The sequence below is a fragment of the Eretmochelys imbricata genome, chromosome 19, assembly GCF_965152235.1.
Source record: "Eretmochelys imbricata isolate rEreImb1 chromosome 19, rEreImb1.hap1, whole genome shotgun sequence".
NCBI classification, from domain to species: Eukaryota; Metazoa; Chordata; order Testudines; family Cheloniidae; genus Eretmochelys; species Eretmochelys imbricata.
In genome coordinates, this window is record NC_135590.1 from 6,051,291 (window position 1) to 6,078,266 (window position 26,976).

General features: G+C 58.0%; 1 protein-coding gene across 1 annotated transcript in view; it reads right to left on the bottom strand.

Moving 5' to 3' along the window:
- The window catches only part of ADGRB2 (adhesion G protein-coupled receptor B2), a 73,509-nt gene that overhangs the window by 10,882 nt on the left and 35,651 nt on the right, over positions 1 to 26,976 (bottom strand). The window contains exons 9-23 of the mRNA XM_077837736.1: positions 25,692 to 25,886; positions 25,068 to 25,136; positions 24,038 to 24,146; positions 23,659 to 23,805; positions 22,870 to 22,945; positions 21,158 to 21,260; positions 20,502 to 20,545; positions 16,040 to 16,166; positions 13,508 to 13,611; positions 11,106 to 11,208; positions 7,825 to 7,975; positions 7,083 to 7,152; positions 6,778 to 6,844; positions 6,331 to 6,416; positions 5,315 to 5,413 (exon numbers count right to left, since the gene is read on the bottom strand). Of these exons, the coding sequence (XP_077693862.1) occupies positions 5,315 to 5,413; positions 6,331 to 6,416; positions 6,778 to 6,844; positions 7,083 to 7,152; positions 7,825 to 7,975; positions 11,106 to 11,208; positions 13,508 to 13,611; positions 16,040 to 16,166; positions 20,502 to 20,545; positions 21,158 to 21,260; positions 22,870 to 22,945; positions 23,659 to 23,805; positions 24,038 to 24,146; positions 25,068 to 25,136; positions 25,692 to 25,886 (1,550 nt within the window). The remainder of the gene's footprint in view (positions 1 to 5,314; positions 5,414 to 6,330; positions 6,417 to 6,777; positions 6,845 to 7,082; positions 7,153 to 7,824; positions 7,976 to 11,105; positions 11,209 to 13,507; positions 13,612 to 16,039; positions 16,167 to 20,501; positions 20,546 to 21,157; positions 21,261 to 22,869; positions 22,946 to 23,658; positions 23,806 to 24,037; positions 24,147 to 25,067; positions 25,137 to 25,691; positions 25,887 to 26,976) is intronic.

The window sequence follows — 26,976 nt, forward strand, 5'->3', positions numbered from 1 at the left end:
GGCCTTCCTTGCCATGATACGGGTCTCAGCTACCCCCGGGACTGCATACGGCCCAAGGCACTCAGATCCTGGGCTTGGATTACAGCTAAAAGGTCCTTCCCCACCCAGCTTTAGGGGGAAGCTGAGATAGCAGGAGGCAGGGATTTCCCTACACCCCCGCATGGGGTGTTTACCCCCCCGAATTTCCCCAACCCCCACCCCCAGTTTTGTGAACTAGTTACATGTTACATGCAGTGTTGCCAAATTAGTGATTGTTTGGAAATTTCATTTGAAATTGAAACATTTATACACACTTTAAAAGCATATACAGTGTATGATAAAATACATGTATCTGAAAAAGTAGAATAGATTTGAAAAGTATGAACATAGACTAGCTTCCTTGTACAGCTGTTTATGACAATGTCAGTGCATTCATTTCAGTGATGTTGGCCAACCTAATAATTTCAAATTATGATTTGTACGCAAAGTCTAAATGAGCTCTCCCTGACAGCCAGTGATGAGCTGGGGGGGGAAAGGCTTCAGGATCGGATTGTATTTACATTCACACCTAATCTACCTAGGTATCCAGCAAACAGAGCAGTGTTGCCCAAGTGATAGATTTTGGCTGGGGTTGGGTTACAAATCACTTGAATGCGGGGGTTGGGGGGGGGAATGAAATGTTGTTATTCTTATTGTAGGAGTAAAGGGCAGTAGAACTGTCCTTAGCCTGTGCTGATTGAGGGCATCAAGAGAGAGGGTGGGGACAGGTGTTTTGCTTGATGGTCTGCCTGAGTCCCAAGTACTGTTTGACCTGCCCCTCTCCACTGTTTAAAGACAGAGATGATTAGCCTCCACAGATAGTCTTTGTTTTGTTAAGTGACCACTACAGCTGAAATCACTGAGAATCAGGCCTAAGTGCTTAGGCCAGCTGTGGGACAGTGTTTCTGTGGCAGAGACGGCCCAGTCTGCACTCGCAGCGAGGTTCCCCCACTGAGAGCTCAGCTGAAATCACGGAGAGCTGGGTGGAACTTCAAGAGACCAACTCGCAGAGGTCACAGAGGCAGGTGGCAGCCGAAGGTGACGGCGCAAGGCCATTGGCAACAGAGCGATGGAGTGAACGGTGGCACAACGAACAACAGTGGCCAGAGCGAACAGTGAGCAGCTGGAGGAACGAGCGAGGTGCCTTCTTGCCCCCCACCTGGGAGGTGAACTCATGTGAAAGCACCTCTGAACGCTGAGTCTCCACTGACCAAGGACAACACCGGTGAGTGTTAATGAGGCTGTTAAGAATGCTGGAGACACAACACAGTTCATGCGAACAAACATGGCCGTGGCATCCTACTTTCTATTTAAGCAAGAGATACCACACACTGCAGACTGGAGGCCAATGTTAAGTGCATTGTCACGTGTTCATCCTGAAGTTGAACGCTGGTTCCGAACACAACCAGCAAATGCTCACTGTCTTTCTGCAAGAAACTCAACTGACTGGCTAGACATATGTGGTGCAACAGTGAAAGACTCAACAGTTGAAAAAGTGAAGACCTCTCTCACCACATTCAGAAAATTTGCATACATGGCTGACGAATGCACCAGTGCAAATGGTCATCAAGTATTAAGTCATTGTGTATGTTGATATCAGGGGTAGGCCAGTAGATACATTTCTAGATGTTCAAGTGATAGAAGAAAGATTGGCTGCATCTATGACAATCCACATCTTAGAAGAGTTAAATGCTTGTCAATGGGACCCCAAACAGATGGCTGCTTGTGCATATGATGGAGCTGCAAACTTCTCTGGAAGACATGGTGGAGCACAAGCTTTGCTCAGAGAAAAGAGTAACCCTGGTCTCTCCTATACACACTGCAGAGGCCATCTACTCCAACCAGCGCTAGTACAAGCTGCAGACTCTTCAAAAGACATTAAAAAAGCTATAAATTTAATGTCTTCATTATATTCTTTTTTCAGCAAGAATCCAAAAAGACTGAATATCTTGGAAGATACAGAAGATACACTGGGACTGAAGTTCAAATTAGTCCAACCTAGGAAAACCCTCTGGCTTTCTCATGAGCGATCCTTGACTGTTGTCTCAAAATTACTCCAGACATTATTACTGGCTTTGGAAAGTATCTAGCAAGATGGGATGGAACTAAGTAGCGAGGCTGGTGGATTACTTTTGCTACCACCTTCAGAGAAGACTATTGCCGTTCTCTCCCTTGTAAGTCTACTGTTGAAACCACTTGGGTCACTAAACAATGCCATCCAGGCATCTGCTACAACACTAGTAGATCTTTGTCCAGCAATAGAAGCTACATTTGGATCAATCCGAGAGCTATCCACTGAAAAAGTACTGGAAGAAGCAAAGACTTCAGTCCAGAAGTTGACTAATGAAGGCATTTATATTGAATCCTTAAGTGAAAAGGCAAGAAGTGTTTGTTAAGACAACTGAAAAAGTACACAGACTTGATTCTTAAAAATCTACAACGACTTCTAGATTCTACTCAACCTCTACGTAGCTTTTACAGATCCCTGTCTTATAAAACACGACAGTTGAGTGGAGTGAGGCACTACCAGCAAATGGGCTGCCATGTGCTCAGGACAGAACAGAGAATTTGAACACACAGTGGAATATCATCCGACGAACAAATGAAGATTTGACTTCAACTTCTCTTTTATCATCACTAGTGGCTCGACCCGATCTTTACGCTCTGTTTCCTGGGCTGAAAGAAGTAGGAATGCATCTCTTGCTACTCCCAGTCACAACAGCTACAGCGGAGCGTTCTTTTTCATCATTGAACAGAATTTTCTGTTTTGAAAGAAGTCGCCTTCTGCTTGATCATGTGAATGAACTGATGAGCATATCAATGGAAGGAATGGAAGTACCGGACACATGAGAAGCCACCAAAGATGAACGCATTCAATTCAAGAAGTTCATTAACAGAGTTGTGCAAAATTATAACAAGAAACCAAGAAGGATGTAGACGGAGTGCTCCATAGAAGGCTTGAGTAGCTAACTTTAATTTGTGTGATGATTTTAAAATCTAATAAAGTGGTCATGAAACATTTTTCAGTTTTTACTCTGGTGCCACACAGCCCTCCTTCACCCTCACGGTCTCACCCCTCATCGGCCCTGACCCCCCCCCATTTCAATTCCTGGGGAAAACACTTCCGGGAGGAGAATGAAACCTGAGGGCCGGGTCTGATCTCGAATGCGCTGGGCTCCAGTTCCAAACTGCTCCACACCTTGGGCCAGATGTGCAAGGAAGCGCTTGGTGCACTTCAGTGAGCTGAGTCATCATTTATACCAGTGCAAAATGGGCACAAAAAGGCCTTTTGGGCCGATGCAAAAACACGGACAAGGTGCAGAGCAGGGCTGGATGAGACCCACTGCATTTACACTGGTGTGGCTACTGGCTGGAGTCACTCCTGATTTGCACCAGCATGCGAGAGAATCGGGCCTGCTGGGGAAACCAGCAGGAGGGCCTCCCTCCTCATTTCTGGTGGCTATTGGCCTTTCTTCCACTGAGCCCTGTATTCCTGAGACAACATTCCAGGCGGAAAGCTGATGCCAGATGCCATTAGCAGTGATGCAAGATAAGCCAGGGGACGGCACAGAGTGTGCACGCACGTGCCTCTCTCTCTCGCCATGAATAGCAGCAGAATAATGAGAAAGGATTCGGGGGAGGACGCGGGGGAACGAGATGATAGAGCACAGACAGATTAACCATGAGAGCAGCCTCTGACATGGAGATAGCCGGCTAGCAGCTCCCCTGCACCCCAGCCATGCACACGGACTGACGATGGCGGAGCACGCCCCCACGCGGGGAGTCTCCAGGGGTTCACTCCAGGCCTCTGGGGCTGGGCTGGGACCTCACAAGCATTGTAAGGATTTTGGATCGGGGGTGCAGAGCAGAGCCCAATGTGGGAGGGTGACGCATGGGTTAGAACAACGTGTGTGTGCGGGGAGCGAGATCTGGGGGAGTGTGTGGGGGCTGCGGGGTGCATGATGCATGCGGGAGTGCGGGGGGCTATGGGAGGTGTATAGGGGCGCATGTGGGTGCAATGTAGGTTTGAGAGCCTGAACCTCCCCATTCCTGCATTCTCTGCCCAAGCACAAGGACTTCAATCTTTAAAAAAAGGATTTTTTACATTGTGCTTTTGGGGAATTTCCCCAACAACGTAAGGCCCGTTCAGTGTGGCCGTGTCGCTCCCCAGGGTCTCTGGTTGCTGTCAGCAACCCCACCACCAGCGTCCCAGTGTAAGGGGTTCTGGCACCGGCAGCCCTGCCCCGGGGCCTGGCTGGGAACATTCTCATCAGCTGCTGGGTTCGGCCTCCGGTCATGGGGAGCGAGGGTCCCCTCCCGCTGGGGTGGCCGGAACCAGCCTGCATCCCAGCACAGCCCAGACAGCGCCGGAGACTGGACTCAGCTTCCCTGGTTTCCGCACATGCTGCCCTCCCTCAGAGGGCAGCCAGGCCCCCACGGGACATGTCCTCAGCCACCTCTCTGCTGTGATTGCCCTGGGGATTCTCGTGGCAGGAACCACTCGGCCTCTGGACTGTGACCCACCAACCCCCAGAAACGGACCGTCTTTTCATCACTGCTGCCATGGGCAGGATTCAAACCAGTGGTGGAGAGGGGAACGGCTCTGTAAGGCACTGCCAGTCCCCCTGAGCCATGGAAAAGGAACTTGACCTAGCCCCCCACTCCTGAGCCCCATGTCCCACCACCACATGGGGTACAGGCTCCCTGCAGCAAGGACGGGGGACGTATCAATCCCCCGGAGCTTTTTAGCTCTTTGCTACCTTCCCACACTGGCTGCCCTCTTCCACTCGCCCCCAGCTGGTCCCGGCTCCCCTCCCCTGCTCATCTCCTCGTCCCCTCTTCCCCATCACTGATCCCCTTTCCCCCACAATCCGCGCCCTCCCCTGGGTCTGGGACCCCACCCCCTTAGAAGCCCTGCAAGGTCCCAACATACAGAACACAAAACAACCCAGCCTGGAGATCTGGCTGGTCATGGCTGCAAAGCCCCCGTTCCCCCATTCCCACCCCTGCCCAGGCAGGGAGGGGGGGCGAGCCCCGCCCCACGAAGGACCTGCATGCACACACACACACAGCCCCAGGCCGGCCAACGCAGGCCGCGGAGCAGCCCCGAGCACACGGCATTCTCCAGCCCCGGGGCGGCAGTGAAACGGCTGAGCGCCCACCAGGCAACGCCCCCTCCCTGCCGTCCCCCCGCGCCCCGGCCGGCGGGAGAATGCTGCGCCCCCAGGTCACGGGCAGCATGGCCACACCCGCGGCAGCGCGAGCGAGCACAGAGAGGAGCCAGCGAGAGACTAACATGGCGCTGCTGGCGGTGGCGGAGGTCAGGGCGGTGCTGGACACCACGCCGCATTTGGTGCATTTCAGCAGCAGGCGGCCGCAGGCGGGCTGCTTCCAGCTGAGCGCCCCACCCCCCACGGGAGAGCCATGCGCCGGCCAGGGGGCAGGGAGGGGCGGGAAGCGAGGGCACGAGGCAGGCGGGAGGGGACGGACGGACACATACACCAAGCAAATGGGAAAAACAGAGAGAGAAAGAGAGAGAGAGAGAGAAATTGTTAGTTGCAGGCCGGCCCGCTGGATGGTTAGCGACAAGCACGGGGCTGGCAGCGCTCGCTGGGGGGCTCTGCAGTAGGATCCCCGCTTTCCCTGTACGACGGGCATGCCCCCGCCCAAGCGCTCCCCGCCCCTCCCCCGTGGGGGAGAGGTTCGGCAGCCTGGCTACCCGCTGGTAACGGGTGCAGGGCCTGGGCAGGAGCCGTGGGCACGTCTGGGTAACAGACAACGGGGCAAACACTGCCCACTTGCTGCGGCAGTCAGCTCAGTGCCACCCCCCAGTCTGTCTCCCCAGGCCTCCAGCTAAGCCTCCTGGGCGGGGCTGGGGGAGAGGGTGCTGATGGGTGGCTTGCGTGTCTCTCTTAAATCGGAGGAGGGCTCATCTGCAGGGTGGGGATGGCATGTCACTGGAGCTGGAGGTGAGGGGCAGCTCCTGGAAATCCACACTCCACCCACCCACCCCGCTTAGCTATGTGAGCTGGGAGCCTGCTGAGGACTGGGCAGACTTCACTTCACTTGTGAATGGCTGGAGCTGAGCCCAGGTGCAGCCAGGGGGTGCACTGACACAGCCAGGGTAAGGAGGGGGGGCTCTTAACACCCTGAGCCTCCAGCCTCCTAGAGCAAACGGGACATGGACTGCCTGCCACTGCCCCCGCTCCTCCTGACTGCACCTGGGCCTCCAAGGGGCAGAGGGTATTACCTGCCTGTGTGTGCCCTCCCGCTCGCCCGCCCCACCCGGGGGCAGCCCTGGGGGGCACTTACCCAGCCCGCTGCTTTTTGGACTTATCTGAAATGCCGTCCCGAGACATGAGCTTGTTGAAGACAATGATCCCAATGAGCATGTTCACCTGGATGCGGAGGGAGAGACAGAGACAGAGCTCAGGTGAGGGGCAGGGTGGTGACCCCACACAGGGGACCCAGCACTGGGCAGTGCCCTCCCCTCCTGCTCTGCCCCCACCCCAGGGGAAGGGAGGGACTGGGCTTTGTGAGGATCATGGGAGAGTTCAGAGAGATTGTGGGGAGAGCTCAGCGGCAGGGTCTGGGCTGGGAACGGGCTGGGGTCAGGGGAGGAGAAACAGGGTCGTGGGGTGCGAAGGGGAGGGGCTCCCTGGGGCTGGGGGGCGCCAGGGCCCGAGGGGGAGACGGCAAGAGACAGGGGTTGGCTCTTTTCTTCAGCCAAAGACGTGCTCCCAAAGGGCAAACACCTACCAGCACGATGACAGCAGCGGGGCCGACGAAGGCATAGAGCAACCCGCCTTCCAGGGAGAGCCAGCAGCTACAGCGGGAACACAGCGCAATTAGGGGAGATGGAATCCCCTCCCTATGCCGCCCCGTCCACTCCCTGCCTCCCCACACTGACCATGGCCCATCTCCTACCAGGGAGCCTGGCTCCTCGCCCCGCCCCGCAGCCCCCAGCTCTTGCCAAGTCTGGTGTCCCTCGCAGCGCAGAGCCGGGGAGCCCCTGCGGCCCCAGCCCACCGTGCACCCCCAGCCGGGCTCATTCCAACACTCACTAGCTTGCTGTTCCGTAGCCTTTGGTCCGAGTGAAGCCGACAGAGACTGCAACCACCAGGGCTGGCAAACCTAGGGAGGGAGAGGAGACAATGGCCAAGATCTGCAGAGGGGCTCAGCACCCACCTGCCCCACTGACACCACTCCCTCCATTTCCTCCCCACTGACACCAGTGCAGCATCCCGCCCCCGTAGCGAACAACTGCCCTACTGCCCCCCTGAACAGTAAGAGCTGCTGGGAGCAGAGCCGGGGGAAGATCTGCCCCTGCCTGTGTCTATAGACCCAGGGCAGCAGCTGGAGAGCAGACAGAGCATGCAGTGACTGATGCACCAGCAGGGGACCCCAAGCCACCCAGCAGCGATGGGGGGTTGGGATGTCCAGCTCCAGCACATCTAGACGTGAAACAGCGCAGCGACCCACGGCGCCTCTGGGTTCAATCTGCCCTGATGAGAGCGGGGCTCGTCGCACGGCTCAGGGGCTGGGGTGAGGGTCAGAGCAGGGACTCCTGGCTTCTATTCCCAGCTCTGCCACTGGATTTGCTGCGTGACCTTGGGCAAGTCACTGCCCTGCTCCGTGCCTCAGTTTCCCCACCTGCGAAATGGGAGTGATCATCCTTAGCTCACCCCAAGGCGGGGTCTGAGTGTGACCACCATTAACTCATGCGTGCAAGTTCTGACCACTAGACCCCGCCCCTTCCTTAAGCAGGACCCGCTGCTCGTGGGGAAAGCGAGCGAGGCCCCTTACCCCATCCCAGGCATAGGAAGCGCTTCCTGACCAGGCGTGTACGGATCCTGCCGATCACAGCCAGGTAGGACTGCCAGGCCTCGGTCAGCACCCAGCAGAAGGATGAGAGGAAGAAGAAATGCAGAAATGCGGCTGTCATGGTGCAGACGCCCTGCAAGGAGAGAGAGATGGCAATCAACACAGGCACACCACATGGAGGTGTGGGGTGCTTGGCGCCTCTCGGGATCTGGCCCGAGTAGAGCGCTCGGGCTCCCCACACTCCCTGGCATTGTTAAAAATGGGCTGGATTCCCCCTGAATTAGATGGCGTAAATCAGGAACAACTCCACTGAACCCAATGGGTAGGAGCGGTGTAAGCCAGAGGGGAGCTTAGCCCAGTGCTCTCATGGCTTGGATGCATCGCGCACTCAAATCTCTGGTAACAGGTGTGACGCTGGCAGACCAGGTGCCAGCTCCTGGCAAGGTTCCCACGTCGAACACTGACAGCTACAGAGCTGGACTCCGTCTGGCTCACCTGTGTGTTAGCACGGCTCCAACAGGTATGAGATTGTAAGAAAGCTTGTGAGTCGCTGCCTGAATTAACCCCACTTATAACATCCGTATCCCATACTGTACGGTAATATCTCAGTGGTTGTATTCTGAGACTCTGAGACTGTGTAAATCACCAGACAGGAGAGAGACATTAATTAGTGTGACATTAATTAGGCCGGTCTTCCCAAAAGGAGAGGTCCATGGATACCAGACGGACCACTGGGGGATGGTGCACCTGGAATTTCCCTGCCTACCCTCCACAAGAGAACAAACGAGATTTCAGAGTAGCAGCCGTGTTAGTCTGTATCCACAAAAAGAACAGGAGGACTAGTGGCACCTTAGAGACGAACAAATTTATTTGAGCATAAGCTTTCGTGAGTTACAGCTCACTTCATCGGATGCACAGAATGGAACATATAGTAAGATATATATAGATATACATACAGATAAGTTGGAGGTTACCATACAAACTGTGAGAGGCTAATTAGTTAAGACGAGCTATTATCAGCAGGAGGCAAAAAAAAACTTTTGTAGTGATAATCAAGACGGCCCATTTAGACAGTTGACAAGAAGGTGTGAGGATACTTAGCTTAAAGAAATAGACTCAATATGTGAAATGACCCATTTCAGAGGAGCAGCCATGTTAGTCTGTATCCGTAAAAAGAAAAGGAGGACTTGTGGCACCTTAGAGACTAACCAATTTGTTAGTCACCTTATAGACTAACAGACACATTGGCGCACGAGCTTTCGTGGGTGAATCCCCACTTGAAGTGGGGATTCACCCACGAAAGCTCATGCTCCAGTACGTCTGTTAGTGTATAGGGTGCCACAGGTCTCTTTGCCGCTTTTACAGATCCAGACTAACACGGCGACCCCTCTGAAGCTTGAATAAATATGTGGACATATTGAATCTATTTCCTTAAGTAATGACAGGTTTCAGAGTAGCAGCCGTGTTAGTCTGTATTCGCAAAAAGGAGGACTTGTGGCACCTTAGAGACGAAGTGAGCTGTAGCTCACGAAAGCTTATGCTCAAATAAATTGATTAGTCTCTAAGGTGACACAAGTCCTCCTGTTTTTATTTCCTTAAGCTAAGTATCCTCACACCTTCTTGTCAACTGTCTAAATGGGACATCTTGATTGTCACTACAAAAGTTTTTTTTTCCTCCTGCTGATAATAGCTTATCTTAACTAATTAGCCTCTCACAGTTTGTATGGTAACTTCCAACTTATCTATATATCTATATATCTTATTATATGTTCCATTCTATGCATCCGATGCAGTGGGCTGTAGCTCACGAAAGCTTATGCTCTAATAAATTTGTTCGTCTCTAAGGTGCCACAAGTACTCCTGTTCTTTTCACAAAAGAGATTTGTTGCCCTGCTCTCCTTCTCCTCCCCAGGAAGATGAGTCATGTGATTCCTCCCATCAGCTGAGTTTGCAGCTCAGGGCACATGGCAGGAGGGGGATAAAAACCCCAAACAAAAGGAACTTGTTCTCTCTGTGCTGCTTGGAATCTGTGGGCCAAATGTTTCTAGGCACGCGCAAGAGATCCCCAGGGACTCAGCCTGGGTTAGCCCTAAGGGACATGTAGAACATGCTCATGATAGAAGCTTTTATTGCCTTTTGAAACTTAAGATTGTAACTCATTTGTGTGTCTGTTTAACCTTGTCACTGCGTCTCTGGTTTCCTTTTCCTAGCTCATAAATCTTTAGCTAGTTTATTACAGGACTGGCTACAAGCGTCTCTTTGGTGTGAGATCTGGGGTGCAACAGGGGTCCTGGATGGCCATTGTGTTTACGGGGGGAGTAGATGGTGCATTCCTAATGCCTGTGGGCCACCTCTTTGGTGATATACACTGTAAACACACACCCGAGCATTCGGCAATAAGGGAGCACTGTGCCCCATCACTGTGGCAGTCCACCCTTTGTGTAGAGACCAGGGGCTGCTCTCTGGTCCCCATCGCTGCAGTGTCTGAGACCCTCATGGATTTATCTTCACACCCCTTGTGCAGGGAAGGATTATCCCCGTTTGGGGAAACTGCAGCACAAAGAAGGGCAGAGATTCAGCCAAGATCCCACAGCAAACCAATGGCAGAACTGGAGACAAAAACCAGTTCCTCTGAGTCCCAAACCAGGGAATCATCCACAAGACCAGCAAATCCAATCCTCTCTGAGAGACAGCACAAGCTCAGCATTTGAGGGGTTAATCCCCTGGCACCTAGGCTGGGTTTGCCCAGTGTGAAATCCACTGGACGTGACAAAGCCTCCATGAGATGTCAATCCCACACTGACTTAATCCAAATCCCATCTGCCTCTCCAGCCAGCGAGGGAATCCGGGGAGAGAACGCGCGGTCCTGGGGCCCAAGCCACACCACAGAGATGGTATCTTGCTGTGACCATCAGCACACAAATGTTTCAGCACACAGTCCTTCCTTACTGCAGGCAGGGCCAACACACAGTGCTGGGACACACACCAGGACGCAGGTGCATGCTGCAAAGCAATTCAGAACAGGGGACTGTTCAGCAGGATGCATCGATTTAAAGGCCACATCCTGCCATTCCAAGCTGCTCTGCCCACAGCTCTCCGGCTGCAAGGCCCCAGGGAAACGTCCACCAGGTGCTTGTCTCTCTCCCGCTCCCCTTGCCCTCTGCAAGGAACACGGCGTGCCCTCACCAGGTGCCCATCCGGGCAATGCCCCTTGGCAGCTGTAATGGGGCAGAAGCCAAGGAAGCCCTAGGCCAGACTCTCACCTTACTGAGCATATGGGACTGGCCCACCAGGATCAGCACATTGGAAGCCAGGATGGAGACGCAGAAATTCAGCAGGATGATGGAGCGCTCCGATTTGATGAACCTGCAGGGAGGGCAGAGGGAGGCAGGTTGAAGGGGTCCTGGGGCTGGGCCCCTTGCAAACATTCTGGCCTGGTTTCTCTCTAGACCTAAGGTGGAGAATGCAGGAGATGCTATGACGCAATAGACTAATGGCCTAATCAGTCTGGTAGCCCGTCTCCAACAGTGGCCAATGGAGATACGTTAGAGGGCAGCACAGACCTTCACATAGTGCGTGGAGTGTGTTGGCAGGCAGGGGACTCCGTCCTGACCACCCCACCCCCACTGGGGATCAGTTTATGTCCTGAAGCATGAGGATGGAGAGTTTATTTTATCCTAGGGAGTGTGACTCCAGGGGCTACCCCATTCATTTAACAAATACCCAGGCTGGGATGAAACACCTGCACTTCCACGGCACCTCGGGAACACACCATGCTACACAAACGTGAACCAATTAGGCCTTCCCGCATTCCTGCGAGGTATGTGAGGGTAGGTCTCTGCTGCAAAGCGAAGGTATGACTCCAGCCCAGGTAGGCATACCTGTGCCAGCTTTAATCTAGCTGGTACCTAGGGTCCCTGGTGGGCTTGTGCTCCAGTTGCCAGCCTGTGCCACAACATCTACCCTGCTACTCATATCCATGCTAGCTAGATTAAAGCGAACATGGGTATGCCTACCCTCGCTACCATCACAACTTCACTTTGCAGTGTAGACGTACCCTTAGGGACACAGGGACGGCTTCACCTCTGGCGGAACTACAGCCCCTTCTGAAGCGGAACGTGGCAGCCATGTGAGGGTGCCCACCAACACAGCTCAGAGGCGATTTAGGGAAGCAGCCAATAAAATTTCCCTGAACTGAGATGTAAAAACGTTAAATACTAATTTCAGCTCTTTGACTTAATAGCATCCAGCAGCAGAGAGTCCCACAGGTGAACGATCCATCACAAGGGGAAGAAACCAGTTTCTCTTCCCCCCCCATTTCAGATGTGTCTGAGCCCTTTTACTTTCAATTCCAGGACAGAGCAGCGAGCCCCACAGCTCTTCTCTGTGGCAGGCGTCGTTTGTTGATAAACCTCCACCCTAACCGTCTCTTCCTCTCCTCCTTCGCAGACTGAGGTGCTCCTCCTGCAGACACTTCCGTGCATGCTTCCTTGTGCACCTAGGTGGCCCCATCGCATTCCCTAGCAGGGGTGTGTGTGTGTGGAAGGGACTGCAGGATTGGGAGCTAACGTGTCCTAGGTGGAGCTTGCAAAGCTGACGAAGGGATTTGGACTCCTGGTTCCCGTTGCAGTGAACAGCATCAGCACTGAAAGCCTCATGCCTGTACAGCTCCTAGCACAACAGGGCCCCGAACCCTGCCCGAGGTTGTTAGGTGCCACTGTACATTAACGACCCTCTGACTCTCTCCTCGGGTGGACCCTCCCCCCGCATCTCCGATGGTACAGCCTGGGGATCTCAGACCTTTTCATGCCTCGGCAGCAAGGGAGGGCCTGATTCTGCTGTCCCTCTTGCTGGTGTAAATCGGGAGTGACTCCGCTGAGCGGCACAGATGCAAGTGAGGCAGGATCAGGCCTTGCAGAGCCCTCCTGTCTGGGCCTCGTGCTTGTGATAGAATAGCCGTTCTAGCACGGCACTACCATGCCCACCATTGTCTTTCATGTGCTAAGAGCTTTGTTCTTTTCCTGGAACAATACATTCAATCACGCAGTGGCTAAGCTAGTGCTCTTTCCCTCCCCACCCCCTACTCCCGATGTCTCTTCCTCCCTCTGCTCTCTCAGCACACGCTTCCCGGCTGCCCAACCCTCATCTCTTCCCCTCCCGTTGCATCCTTCCTGCCAACGTGGCCTCTCCCCCACCGCGCCCGCTGCGCAGGGCCCTGCTCGAGGAGCACTGCCCTGGTCCTTGCTGGCACCCATCTCTGGGCCTTGTTCTGTTTCTGCTCAGTCCCTTGGGAGCCAACGGGGCAAGGACGGGCCCCCCCCGTTCATAGGGCACCATGACGTTCTCTCTATTATCGCCCATCTCCTTTCCACTTGTTCTGGCCCCTCGGCCGATTTGACCGTCTCCCCCAGGATGCCTGGGGCGATGCTCGGCTCCACGTCCTGGCAGGTTATAGCTGACTCGGCCACTGTAGAAAACCTTGACACAAGCTCGGAGACTGACACTGCTTCAGTGCTCCCAGCCCAGCCGGCTTCCACCAAACAAAAAGCTGTCAACCGTTCCCCCCAGCCACCCAGTGGCTGTCCCCTCCTGCTGGCAATGCCCCGGCCTCTGGGCTGGTGCGGAAGAACAGAGGGAGAAGGGTCCGGGGATGGGGCCGACCTACCTCCAGAAGGTGGCATAGATCACCAGCAGGGTCAGCAGGGCCATACAGGAGACAGCGCAGCCGATCATGAGCGGGACGGAGGGAGTGCCTGAGGAGTCCATGGCCTGCCCGGGAGGAAAGAGGGAGAGAGGTGCTGAAAACGGGGAGGGGGGAGGCGTCCCGCCGGAGCCAGGCTCAGAGGCTGGAAGGAGGGAGCGCCCCTGAGCAACAGGGGATGGAGCTGCCCAGCACGGGGGGGAAGGATGGGTTCGTTGCTGCCACAGTGTCCGCACTGCCCCAGGGCTGTATCACTCGCGCACAGCCAGTGTCCCTGGGGTCCCGGAGGCTGCTCCCTCCCCACCCCAACCCCGGGAAAGCCCAATGTGCCCATCACACACCTGAAAAGCTCCTCCCCCAGTGAATGGGGCAGAGCCCAAGGCCTACAGCACCAGGCCTCTCTGCCCACCGCTCCCCAGCCCCAGGGGCCCACCGGCTTCCCGCACGCTGGGGCTTCGGGGAGAGGGGCTTGACCGCAGCCTCTGGGCTGCCCAGGCGCGTTCCTGGGGGCACCTCTCCATCGCCCTGCCAACCGGGCACGCTCCCAGAATACCAATGGCCCAGAGCGGCCGCAGGGAGCTGGGTGGCGCTCGGCTTCGGGGGGCGGGGGGGAGGGAGACCGCCCCGTCTGTGAGCGCTGGAGGGGGGAGCGGGCCTCCCAGACATGAGGCAAGATGGCTCAGTTCACATCCCCTCCCACCCACCCCTCCCCTCCTCACACGTTACCGCCTGGAAGACCTGCTAATGAGCCTTATAAATCCCACCAGGCAGCCTGCCTGTGACTGGTGCAGAGCTCTGATCTCACCACACGCTGCAGTGCGGGGGGGCTCCGAGGGGAGACCAGAGGAGTTGGGGGGGGGAAGAGTGGGGCACTTCCCCACTCTCTGCACAGCTGCCCCTGTGCCAAGGGGGTCTATTCATGGGAGGGTGGGGGGAGGCTGGGCTTTGCATGACGGGAAACCTCCACGCAGCTGGGCATGGGACCCCTTCAGCATAGCTGGTCCCCCTCTCGCTATGGCCCTCACCACTGCCGGCCTCTCCGCAGCGACAGGGCAATGCCCCTTGGTGTGAATTCCAGTGCCCCGGTGTCCTGTCCCGCCCCTGGGCTCGCACCTCTGTGCCAGGGCTCACGCTCAGCCGGCAAGGCAAAGGAGAGAGTTCAACGTTCGGGGCCTCAGACTGAGAGACAGCACCTGGCTCTAGGGCTAGCAAAGCCATCGGAGCAGAAGCACGGCCCAACAGTGGTGGGCTGATCCAGACCCACCACCTCCACAGGACCGGGACCCATAAAGCATCCCCTACCCTGTACCCATAGCCCCAGGGGAAGACAGGGACACAATGCCCTGTCTCCCCACCCTGTACCCATAACCCCAGAGGAGTTCGTGCCAAAATGCCCCCCACCTCCCGCATACCCATAATCCTGGGGGAGGACAGAGACACAATGCCCTGCCCCCACCCCCGTACCCATAACCCCGGGAGAACAGGGACACAATGCCCTGCCCTCTACCCTTTATCCACAACCCTCGGGGAGTTCAAGGCCAAAATGCCCTGTTCTGCCCTCCTGCCCCCCGTACCCATAACCCCAGGAGACAACAGGGCCAAAATGCCCTGCCCCCACTACCATTTGCCCATTACCCTAGGAGAAGACAGGGCCAGAATGCACCCCTCTCCCAGCCCCTGCACCCACAACCCTGGGGGGAGGCTGAGCCGCAACAGGTGCCCTTTGTTGGTGCCACCCCCACCCGCCCCCAGTGGGTTCCTGGGTGCCACCCAGCTTGGGCCCATTGCTCTCAGCATGGGATAAAGCGGCGCGGGCTGGGGACAGGCGGGGGCCTGCGAGGAGCACCGAGCCCAGGCCCAGATTCTCCACCAGCTCCTGGCGCAGGGAGAGAGCCAGAGCCGGGGAATGTGAGAACAGCAGCAGGAGAGAAGGGAACAGGAAAGGCTCAGTGGAGAAGAGGCAGCGGGATGGCACAGGGGGCATCCCGGGGGGCCCAGCACAAGCAGCAGCTGTCCCCTTCCCAAGCTCTTCCCTCATGCACGATTCCAGCCTGTCATGAGCAACGGGGGACCCCCCCATCTTATCCCATCTCCAGCCAGAGCATCAGCTCTCCCCAGAGCCTCCCGCAGGCCCTGGCAGACAGCACCGCCCCCTCCTCCCCACTCCAGCATCAAAAAGCCACCACCATCCTCCCACTGGGGTGGGGATGGCTGGTGGAGTTTGTGCACGTCCCAGCCGCACTCTCCAAGCAGGGAGGGGTTATTGTTACAGAGCCCCAGAGATCCGCGCTGGGTCCCACCTCCCAGCATGGCACTGTCCCTGCGATGCTTCGGGACCACCCCCTACGATCAGACCCCCCTCCGCACACAACCCAGCTGGCGTTCCCGACCCTGCAATCCCACCCGGCTCTGGCTGCCGGTTCCCGTTCAGCCCAGGCCCCGCGCCAGCCAAAGACAAGAAGGGAAATTTGAGGGCGCTGGGCTGGCGTCACCTACCAGGTCCTTGGGCAGCTGGGCAAGCACGGCGTAGGTGGACAGGTGGCTACACAGGCATTTGGTGTGAGCCGGGAGGGTCTCCAGCGTTTGGCAGCTCTCAGTGTCCCAGTTTCCAGAGCCAGCATCCCTGATTAATGGAATGGGAGAGCAGGAGAGAGAGTGATTTAAAATGATCAAACACACAGAGCGCCCCCAGCCCCTCGGCTCCTGTGCCGACTTAACCCTTCGCTGGCGCTGCCCACCCGACGGCCGCATTGGGTCCCGCGGGGGGGTTTTGTCTGAGCGGCACCAGGGCACTGTCTGGGCGGCTGCTTTCGCTCGTGACCCAGATGCTGGGGCAAAACCCTGCCCTTCCCCCCTCCTTGCCCCGGGCTGCGCTGACGAAAGCCAGCTCAGCTCCATCCCCCTCCCGCTCTTCCCCGCCCCCCCCCAGATGATGATCCCTGGGGGAGCTGAACACTGCACACAGGTCTGATTTAATCTGAAGGCTCAGGTTGCTGGCTGGGGTCGGCGGTTAAACTCCAGCGAGGAAGGGAGGGGAGCCCTGTCCCAGGAAGAGTGGATGGAAGCCAGGCAGGGGTCAGAGCCAGCTCTCACCCCTGGGCTCTTCCATACCCCACCTGGCTTTGGGCTTTTTTTTGTTCAACCCACATGTATTGAAAGCTAACGAGAACAGAGGGGAATTAAATGAGCCAGGCCAGGATCCAGGCAGCTGAGCCCTGAGTGACGCCGCCCAGGAGGGGGAGCACCCGTGCAACAAGGCATTACAGCGTGTGTGTGGGCAACTGCACACGGAAGAGCACACCTGCGAGGCTGCGCACGCGTGTGATACAGGGCACGATTCCCTGCACGCACGGGCTCACAGACACGTGGCTGGCTGCGTGCAAGGTCAGAGGTGTGCGCACAAAGGTATGCAAAGCTGCCACTCCCAGCCAGCTGGGGACACCCCTCCGCCCCCAATCAGCCTGGAGTTCACCCCTGGAAATCCCAACTGTGGCCTGAGCAACGCTCGCCCGTTCTGGTTACTTTAACCAACGGCAGAGCCGGCACTGTCCCCCCCGCGGGCCGGGGGCTCCTGGCATTAACTGAAGCGGGTGGGGCACCCTGTGCTGAGTCAGCCAGCCACCGATGCAGCCAGCTGGGAGATGCCTCTTCACCCCCACTTCGGCTCCCTCTCTCCCCCGCCCCCTGCACTTGCTCTGCTGTTTGGAAAGGAAATGGGAGGGAATGGAGCCAGCTGTACCAGGCCCTTTCCCCGCTGTCTGGGTCTAGGAGCCTGCCCACCCTACCCACGTTCCTGCCCTGCGTGTGTTGCCGGTGCCAGTCACGGGCTCAGGAGCGCTGGTGCGATTGCCGGGAGGGGGAGGGGGGGCTGTTTCTGGCGGATACATTTTGAACGTACCCACCTTCCTGCAAACCCTACTCTGCCGGGAGGGGCCATTCCACAGGGTCTCCTGCTGACCGGGACACGCCCTGGAGCCCCGGCAGAAATGTGCGATAGCATCAACTTTGAAACACAGGACACCAAGGGCCCGCGGGCCCATGTGTCGGGCGGGTGTGCGAAGCCCTGCATCTGGGCGTGCGAAACCAGCCGTGAGGGGCACCGTGAGCCCAACGCCACCGGTGCCCAGGGCTGGAGCCCCCAGGCTCACCCTGTCCCAATGGCTGCACCCCATTCCCTAACAGGGATGAGCATTTACAGCCCAGAACCCACGGCTGGCGTTTGCAGAGGTGCCAGGTGCCTGCAGTGCCCGTTCGCTTCTACTGGCATGCCGGGTGCCCAGCTCCTCTGGGGACCAGCCTCTGTGACAGCAGGCATCATGGACAGGCCCTGGGCCCCACTGCCCCTCGCTCTGCAGAGTACACAGCACTGCCTTGCGGTAACGGGGGGTTCAGGGCTGGGGGAGCTGAATTCAGAGCTACCCAGGGCTGCTGGTTTAAGAGGCACCCGGGCGCCAAGCGCTACCATGGCTATGGCTGGGGAAGATTTTACCCTCCTCCAGGCAGGCATCCCGGCCTGGAAGCCTGCAGCAATGGGCCCCTCATTACTGCTCCCGGAAGGGACTGCAGGCAGCCGGAGCTGTGGGATCTCCCTGCAGCTAGAGCAGGTTGTGGGCCTTGGTGCCCCTTCTGAGCTGGTGCCAAGGTTCCTGCCCCACTGACTGCCCAGCCCCCCGCCACATCAAGGGGTTGGCAACTACCCACTCCGGGCATTGGAGAGCCCTTCCTGGGTGTTCACTAGCGAAGGTGCCGGCCCATCACTTCAGAGATGCCAGCGATACCTGCTCCCTGCGATGGAGCGTGAGCCGTGGCTGCTGCGACTTGCCAAGGCTGACAGCGTTGCAGCGAGGTTGCTCTGGCAACCCGAAGGGAGGCTGCAGGGCCGGGAGGCTGCGCTTGGCTAGACCCAGAGTTAGCGAGGGCCAGAAGGGACCCCTGGGATCATCCCGCCCGACCCCCTGCCACGCAGGCCACCGAACTCCCCTCAGGGACAGAAAGGGGCAGACAATAACGAGGTGCTAAGGCCAGGAGCAACTCCCCCCCCCCTTGGTACGGCCCCACTGGCCCCCAGCTCAGGCAGCACTGCCATCAGAGTGCACGGCCAGGACCAATGGAGGCCGCTGGCTCCCCCTCCCCGTCTCCCCCATGCCACGGCAATCTGCCCCACTTTATCGCTCTCCCTCCTGAGCGCCGCCCGGCCCTGGCTCTCTGCTCCAGCCCATCGCTAACAAACTGCGTCTGGCAAGCTGCAGGTACCAATCTCCGGCTGCAAGCGGGTGCTAATCAATACTGGTGTTAGCAAAATTAACCCATGGCCACAGGGGGCTTGGCCTTGTTCCAGTCTCCTCGCCCTTTAAATGCGGACGTGACTGCCCAGCCAGGACAGGGAGAGGAGCCCGTTTGATCTCGCCTTGCTGTATAATAACCCGGGCGCCAAGGATAACAAGATGGGGAGCTTTGCTCTGCCCCCCACATCTGGCTCACTGGCTCCCTCCAGCCAATGGCCAGTCCCCTCCTGTCATAAACCTACAGCTAAGGGTAGCATAAAATCCCTCCTTTACTTGTAAAGGGTGAAGAAGCTCAGATAACCCGGTTGGCACCTGACCAAAAGGACCAATAAGGGAAGAAGATACTTTCAAATTTGTGGGGGAAGGTTCTTCTTTGAGTTCTCTTCGGAGACAAAGAGAGAGACCAAGCAAGTAATCTAACTCCTACTGAATGATACATCTAAACTTACAGAAATAGTAAATAATAGCAACGAAATGCGTTAGAGTATCTTTTGTTTTAGCTTGTGAATTTTCCCTGTGCTAGAGGGAGGGTTATCACTGTTTTTTGTAACTCTATAGTTTTGACTAGAGGGGAATCCTCTGTGTTTTGAATCTGATTACCCTGTAAAGGTACCTTCCATCCTGATTTTGCCGAGGTGCTTCTTTTACTTTTTTTTTTATAATAATGTTCTCTTTTTAAGAATCTGATTGGGGTTTTTAGTGTCCTAAAAACCCAAGGGTCTGGTCTGTGCTCACCTGGTTTACGTATTTGGTTGGTAGATTATTTTCAAGCCTCCCCAGGAAAGGGGGTGAAGGGGTTTGGGGGGATATTTTAGGGAAACAGGAATTCCAAGTGGTCCTTTTCCTGAATCTTTGTCTAACTTACTTGGTGGTGGTGGCAGTACCCATCCAAGGACAAGACAGGATTTGTGCCTTGGGGAAGTTTTTAACCTAAGCTGGTAGAAATAAGCTTAGAGGGTCTTTCATGCGGGTCCCCATATCTGTACCCCAGAGTTCAGAGTGGGGAGCGAACCCTGACATCCCCAAACGCCAATGAGGTTGCGGTGGGGAAGGAACCAGAGCAGCGGAGGGATTTACACCCCGTTAACCCTCCAAGCGTGGGGGTCCCCTTCTCATCCTCCTCTCCTCCTGCCAAGAAACCACAGGCTCGCCTGGCTCACCCACGACCCCCCTCTCACAGTCCCTGGTCCTGTCCAGTCAACCTGCCCTCTCTGTACGGGGCTCAGCAGCCAAGGTGGGTGGGCAGTGCCTGTGGGGCGCCTGGGGGCCCTGGCAGCGTGTGGCGTAGGGGGGTCGGGGAAGGTTTGCAGCAGCAGGGGGGCGGGGAGCCTGCCCTCTCCACGTCACCCGCCGTTTCCTGTCGATTGCGCGCGGCTTGGCTGACACTGCAGGGAGGGGAGGTGGCTGGCTCTCACCACCCCGGACGTGCGTCCATCTCCCGCGTTCAGCGGCGGGAGGACGGTGTGTAGTGAACGCCCTGCAGAGAGCCCGGCCTCCGGCACTGAGCCCTCAGCTACCCAGGAAAGGCAGGTGGGTGCCAGCTCCTGACCCTGCAGGGGACCAGGCTCAGGTCCTGGTGCAAGGGCCTGCCAGGGGCTGGAGAGACCCTTTGAGACCCCGCCGCCATCCAGGGAGCCCCCCGAGAGACAGGCCAGGCCCAGAGCTGCACTCACGCTTTGGAGTAGTCCCAGGTGACGCACTGTGGGTGCGAGGTGCCCTGCAGACAGACAGAGCTGGGTTAGCAGAGACCCGGGGCTGGGACAGGGATGCCCCTTCTCTCCCTGCCCCCACTCTCACCTGCCCCTCCCTGGCTCTGGCCATGGCGGGTGGGAGGCGCTCTCCGATCTGAGCAAGGCCTGCTGCCCCCGCTAGCCTCATGACTACCTGCCCGCCACAGCACGGGCCCCTAGAGAGTGGCACAAGGGAGGGCACCAGCAGGGGCCGCGGCGTCTGGTGTCACAGCAGCATTGAAGCCAGGCAGACTGGTAACACGTGGCCATGGAGACTTCCTCCGCAGGCCCCAGCTAGGGCAAGCGGCAGCAGCTCCGGCCTGCGCCCCACTCGCCCAAGGTCAAGCCAGCCTCTGTGGGTGGGGACTGAGGGGCACTGAGGACCGGAATAGCCGGTGGTATGGGTCTGGATGGCAGAGCACTTGCACTGCTGAGAGGAGGGGCGGGCACACAGGACTGGGACAGCAGGAAGGCTGTGGGTGGAGCAGGTGCCCACAATAGCAGGGCATGCAGGGGTGGGCGACGGGTGAACATTTCTCTCCCCTCACGATGGGGCCCGGCGGACGGCTGAGCCCCCCCTCGGAATGCACAGCACTTACATTGAGCATGTGGGACAGCTCCACTGAGATCAGGGGCTCCGTGGGCTTGGTCAGCGGGCGGACGGTCACGGTGAGCACTCGGGACGTGACGGCCAAGGGGCTCCTGTGGAGACAAGGGAACGGGCTGGAGCCAGGACACAGTGCAGGGCGGTACAGGTGTCAGGACAGGGCTCTCTGGGGGCTGGCACGTCCTGCTGTTGGTCACATGCGCGTGTGTGTGAGCGTGTGTGCACACAGCGTTACAGGACTGTCTTCGTCCAGACAACACCACGTTGTATGATCTGAGTGTGCATCTCATAGATATTTAGGTCAGAAGGGACCATTATGATCATCTAGTCTGACCTCCTGCACAACGCAGGCCACAGAATTTCACCCACCCACTCCTACAAAAAAACCTCACACCTATATCTGTGCTATTGAAGTCGTCTCCTTACACACAGGATGTATAAATGGTAAGTAGTGAAGGGACCTGACCTCTGCCGTAACCCAGGCCATGGGACTACCCTGACTTTAATTCCTGTTTGATCTAGACCGTACGTTTTAGAAAAACTTCCCAGCTTGATTTAAAAATTGCCAAGGATGGAGAATACACCACCAGCCTGGGTAAGTCGTTAATTACCCTCACTGCTTTCCAGCCGGAATTTGTCTCGCTTCAGCTTCCAGCCATTGGACCTTGTTGGATCTTTGTCTGCTAGACTGAAGGGCCCATTATCAAATTTCGGCTCCCCGCGGAGGTACCTCCAGACTGCGACTGAGCCGCCCATTCCCATTCTCGGGGTTAGGCTAAACAGGTCAAGCTCCGGGACCCCAGCCCTCTAAAGCACGTTTCCCAATCCACTCACCATGCTGCAGCATATACACCACTGGGTTTGGTTTTCCTTGTAGCTGGGCATTGTGTATGAATGTACGACTCCTTGATTGTGCGTGTGTGTGTGTGGATACACACAGCTCTTCTGTAGGTAGGGGTGGAGGGTGTGCACAGGTGCAGTTTTGTTTGTGCACGGGTGAAGTGCGTGTGTATATACACACACGCACGTGCCCATGAGCACATACAGCCCTCTCGGCTGCCCCACATTTCAGTCCTGAATTTTCCCCTTCCCACACAAACCTGCTGCTTCTCTCTCTTTCTCCTTCCTGTTTTCGGCTACTGACAGCAGACGCAGGTTGAAGGAACCCTTGTTTGAGAGGCACTGGCTCCCCGCCTTGCATCTCTTGTACAGCAGCCGGCTAAGACATGGACTGCGGGAAGGCACTGCCTGGGGATGCTAAGTTACAGAAACCCAGACAGGTGCCTGCTCTCATCTGCTGCCCTCTCGCACCTCCAGCACCCACCTCCTCTAGGAACCAAAGCCTCTGCCCACATATGGCACCATCTGTGCTGTCTTGTACCCTCCCCCAGCCGATTCCCCCAGCCCCAATAGGGTCCACCCTCTCCCTTACCCGCACTTGATCCTGAATCCAGGAACTAGATCTGCTCAGGGCTCGATTCTTCCCCCTAGCCCCTCTCCCCACACACTCTCAGGACATGCAGCAATAATTCCAGTGGGGTCACAGATCAGGGCCCACGGCTGTGGATCGCCCCCCTGCAGGGCCCAGCCTTGTCTCACCTCCCATGGCTCCATTTCAAGGTAACAAGTGACTCGGGACCCCACCATCCCCTGCCCCATTTGGAAGCCCTGGTTACTGTCCCTACGCCCCAGCCACCCACCCACCTGGGAGGAGGTAAGATGAGCCCCAGAGTGCGGTACAGGATGGCCCCGATCACGAAGTACGATGACTCGTCCATTTCTGCAGAGAGACGGGAAGGGGACAGAGCCACGGTGAACAGGGGTCAGCACCCGTCCCTGGGGTCCGGCTCCTCCCATGCCCCCAGCCTGGGGACAGGGACCCAGCTGGCCCTCCTGGAAAGGGCTGCAAGTCGTTACGCGCCCCCCTTTTCCAATGTGCACCCTTCCTCATGGCCTGGGAATGCAGACAGGCCCCTTCCCCTGCCCTCCGGCAGTTGGAGGTGGCTCCATCCAGAGGAAGAGGTTACAGTGGGGGAATGGAAGCCAGGACTCCTGGGTTCTACTCCCTCCCTGCTGTGACTTGCTAGGGTACGTTGCTGAACGGCTCCATGCCTCTCTTTCTCCACCTGTAAAAGGGGGTTAACGGTGCCGACCTGCAGCAGTGAAGTGCTGGTAAGGGGAAGGGCTTTTAGCAGCCGTCCCCAGCTCCCGCCCCAGCACACACCAGTCCAGCCATGTCTGTGTCCCAGGGTGCACTTGGCTACCCAGCCTGCCTCTCTTCCAGGGCCCACACATGAACGAGGACACCTGCATCATGCACATGCACTTGGGGCCAGACACACATATGCATTTGCAAACCTGCATGCAAACACAGACCTCACCCCTGTGCACACACAAACCCACACACTCGTAATCACATGGGAACAAACACACAGACACGCACAAATAGCAGCCCCTGCTGCTCTCCTCCCGGGGGCCCCGGCCCCGCCTTACCAGAGGAGGAGAGGCTCAGCACCGACTTGGGGATGAAGAGCTTGTCCTCCGAGTGGCGGGCCCAGTCCTTCATGCCCCGGCGCCCCTTCATGGGGAAGTTGATGTCGCTGGAGACGGCCGAGACGGGCTCTCTCTGGATGCTGATCACTGCCAGGGCGGGGACAGGGAGAAAGGGTCACTTCCAGCTCACGCCTGCCTGGGCACATTGGCCAAGCTCAGGATGCCCCGGTGCCCCTGCCCACGGGCCTCCTGACACCTCCACGCCCCCAGGCTCCCAGCCTCTCTGCTGCTGCACTGCCCAGCGCTGCACTGGCCTGGACCCCTCATGCCCCCCTCAGAATAAAGCAGCCCCAGGCCCCGCCCCAGCCTGGCCACTCACCCAGGTTGTCGGTAACCACGAGGGAGCTCTGGAAGGCCTTCAGCGCATCCCCCACCAGGTGGATGAAATCTTCCACCACCTTCATGAGGTGCACGGAGCCGGGGGACACCTGCGGGCACAGAGGGGGAGAGGCTACCGCAGGGGCCCAGGTATGGCGGGGAGGGAGGGTAGCTCCTTGCCACTTGCCCCCACTGACAGGGAATGGGACCTGGACAGTTCCAAAGGGTCCCCCCAAATCATCCCCCCCAAATCATCCAAAGGGTCCCCCCCATATTATCTGCAGGGACACCCCAACTTCCCAGAGCGTGGGGGAGGGGGGAGAACAGGAGCTAGCGCTGATCCAGGCCATGCTTAGCTTTAAGGGAAGGGGGGGTGCTGTGGGGAGGGGGTTCCCTGCCCAGGCAACAGCCCCAGCCCTTTCATCCAGAGCTACTTCCCCCTCAGCCATGCCAGAAACTGCCCCCCACAGCTCCAGTGCGCCCCGGTCACTCCGACCGCCCAGGAGGCTCCAGCCACCCACAGGCAGGGAGCTGGGCTCCCCCAATTCCACAGGGCCACCAAGTTGACACTGGCAGAGCCAACCTACTCCTCCCCCCCGCCTCCGTATAGCTATTCAGAGACCCCGGCCCATGGGCTTCCCCTCCCCGCCAAAGCCTGGACCCCCTGCATAGATATGCCCACAGCTCCCCCTCAGCCTGCCCCACCTCCCCAGGGCACCTCAAGCCAGAGACCCCTCCCCGCAGGCAGCCGCCAGCCCAATACCTCCCACAGCCGTAGACGAGGCCCCAGAAAAGCTCCCAGACCAGGTGCCCTGTAGACGGGGCTGAAGCCATCTGCTGACGGGGGCTCCTCCTCGCCCCTCTAGCCTGGGCAGGGCACTGGAAGGGCAGCCCCACAAGCTAGGCTGGCAGCATTGGCACCATGCCGCCCCCCGCTCTGTCGAGAGCCTGTCACAGCCACAGTTGCACTGCGCCGGCCCAGCGCCTGCCTCCCTGGCCGGCTGGCGCCCGTCCCTGAGCAGCCGGCTCACCTGCTGGGCGTCCTCCCACTTGTCTCTGTTCTCTGAGTCCACCATGTAGCTGACCACCTGGAAGAAACGCTGCAGGGAGCGGAGGAGAGGAGAGGGGGCGTGAGGGGGTGGCTCTGCGACGCTCGGGGGCATGGGACAGGGGGCTTCCCCTGGGCGCGTCCGGGAGCCTCGAAATTCAACTGCCCTGAGAGTACCCACACCTGCACGTCCAGGCAGCCCTGTCACCCACACCCCCAGACGGGACCCCCCAGCTCCAGCTGGGATTCTTCCTGGCCCACCTTGGTTGCTCCCAGCCGAGGGTCACCAACTCCCCCCACCCTCCCGGTGGATGCCGAGCATCTACACCCCCCACCAGCTCGGATCCAGGCCACCTTTGGCTGCTGCTTGTCAGCCAGGCAGCGCCAGCCTGGGAACGGGGGACCCCAATGCACAGAAACCACAGAGCCAGACACAAAAGGGGTCATGCCAAGACACTAGGGGTGAGCCCCCCACAACAGTGCCAGACAGAGGGCAGGGAAAGGCAGCCAGCAAAGAGCCCACGTTGGCCTTTCCACGGTGGCCCGGCCTCCCGCGTGGGACCTGGGCCGGGCCTCCGGCTCTTCGCAGGGGCTGGCCGGGCGGTACCTGCACGTCGTCGGAGGAGGGGATGTAGGTGGCCCTCTTGAAGGTGTCGGTGACGTTGCGCAGGATCTCCACCGAGAAGAGCAGGTCCCCGCTGTAGTACGTCCTGCGGGCCATCAGCTCCAGCAGGCTGCGCACCACCTGCGACATGCCCTCGCCCGCCAGCATGCGCTGCCCCTTGGCCAGGTGCTCCCGCAGCTTTCCATGCAGAGGGACAGAGATGGGGGAGGGGGGAGATTACCCAGCAGCAGGGGGTTCCCCAGGTCCCTCTCCCAACCCACCCTGAGGCAGCAGCCGGACAGGATTTCTGTCTGGGAATAGCACAGACATCCACAGGAGCCATCAGGGTGGTTACCCATGCCCCACCCCCCCCACACATGGCCCGTCCCGGGGAAGTTCCCTGTGTCCCACCCCATCCCAGGAGCCACCATTGCAGGGCCCAGGGAAGGAAGGTGCCATACTCAAGCCAACCCCTCTCCAGGCCCCACACCACAGCCCCTGAGCCCCTGTGGCCCCCCAAAGGTGGGCGTGGGGCCAGTGGATTAGAGTAGGGGTCAAGGAAATCAGGAACATTGGGTCCTAGTCCAGCTTCTCCATTGAGTCACTGTTCAGGGTGAGTCACACCCCTAACCTGTGCCTCAGTTTTCCCATGTGTCAAATGGGGATAACGCTAATCAAAGCAGCTCCTTGATCTACCTCATCAGAGCGCTTGGCCTTGCCAGGGAACGGGACAGACAGCGAGAATGGGGAAGATGGCAACACAGAGGAATAATTAGCATCAGCCCCCTCCTCCAACCCAGGGTGGGCGGGGGAGGGAGCCAGGGGCAAGGACGTTAATTAGGTTCCATTGCAATGAAATATTCATGCAAAGCAGCAATTTGGCTGGCGGGAGTCAGGGGCTGCTTGGCTGCTCTGTACTGGGGGAGCTTTTGTCTGCCAATCCCGAGGGTCAGCCCGTTTCTGAGCGCACCCTCTCTGGGAAAGGGGAGGGGGAGGGACTGGACATGGGGGCAGGCTGGCTTTGCAGGGGCTCCCCTCTCTGCCTTTAACAAGGCATACGGTGAGGACGAAATGGGCATGGGCGGGTCCAATGTGCGCGGCAAAGCCACACAAGGCCAGGAGATCAGAGCCCATTGCGACAGGCATGCCTGCAAGGTCTGGCGAGCCCGGCGTCCTGCCCAGCCAGCGGGATTGCGGCCAGACTGGAGTCGCGGGTCAGTCCCCGTGGCCTTGAGCTGCAATGGCTTCTTGGGCAGCTTGTGGGGCTGGGGAGGGAAGGGGGCAGACA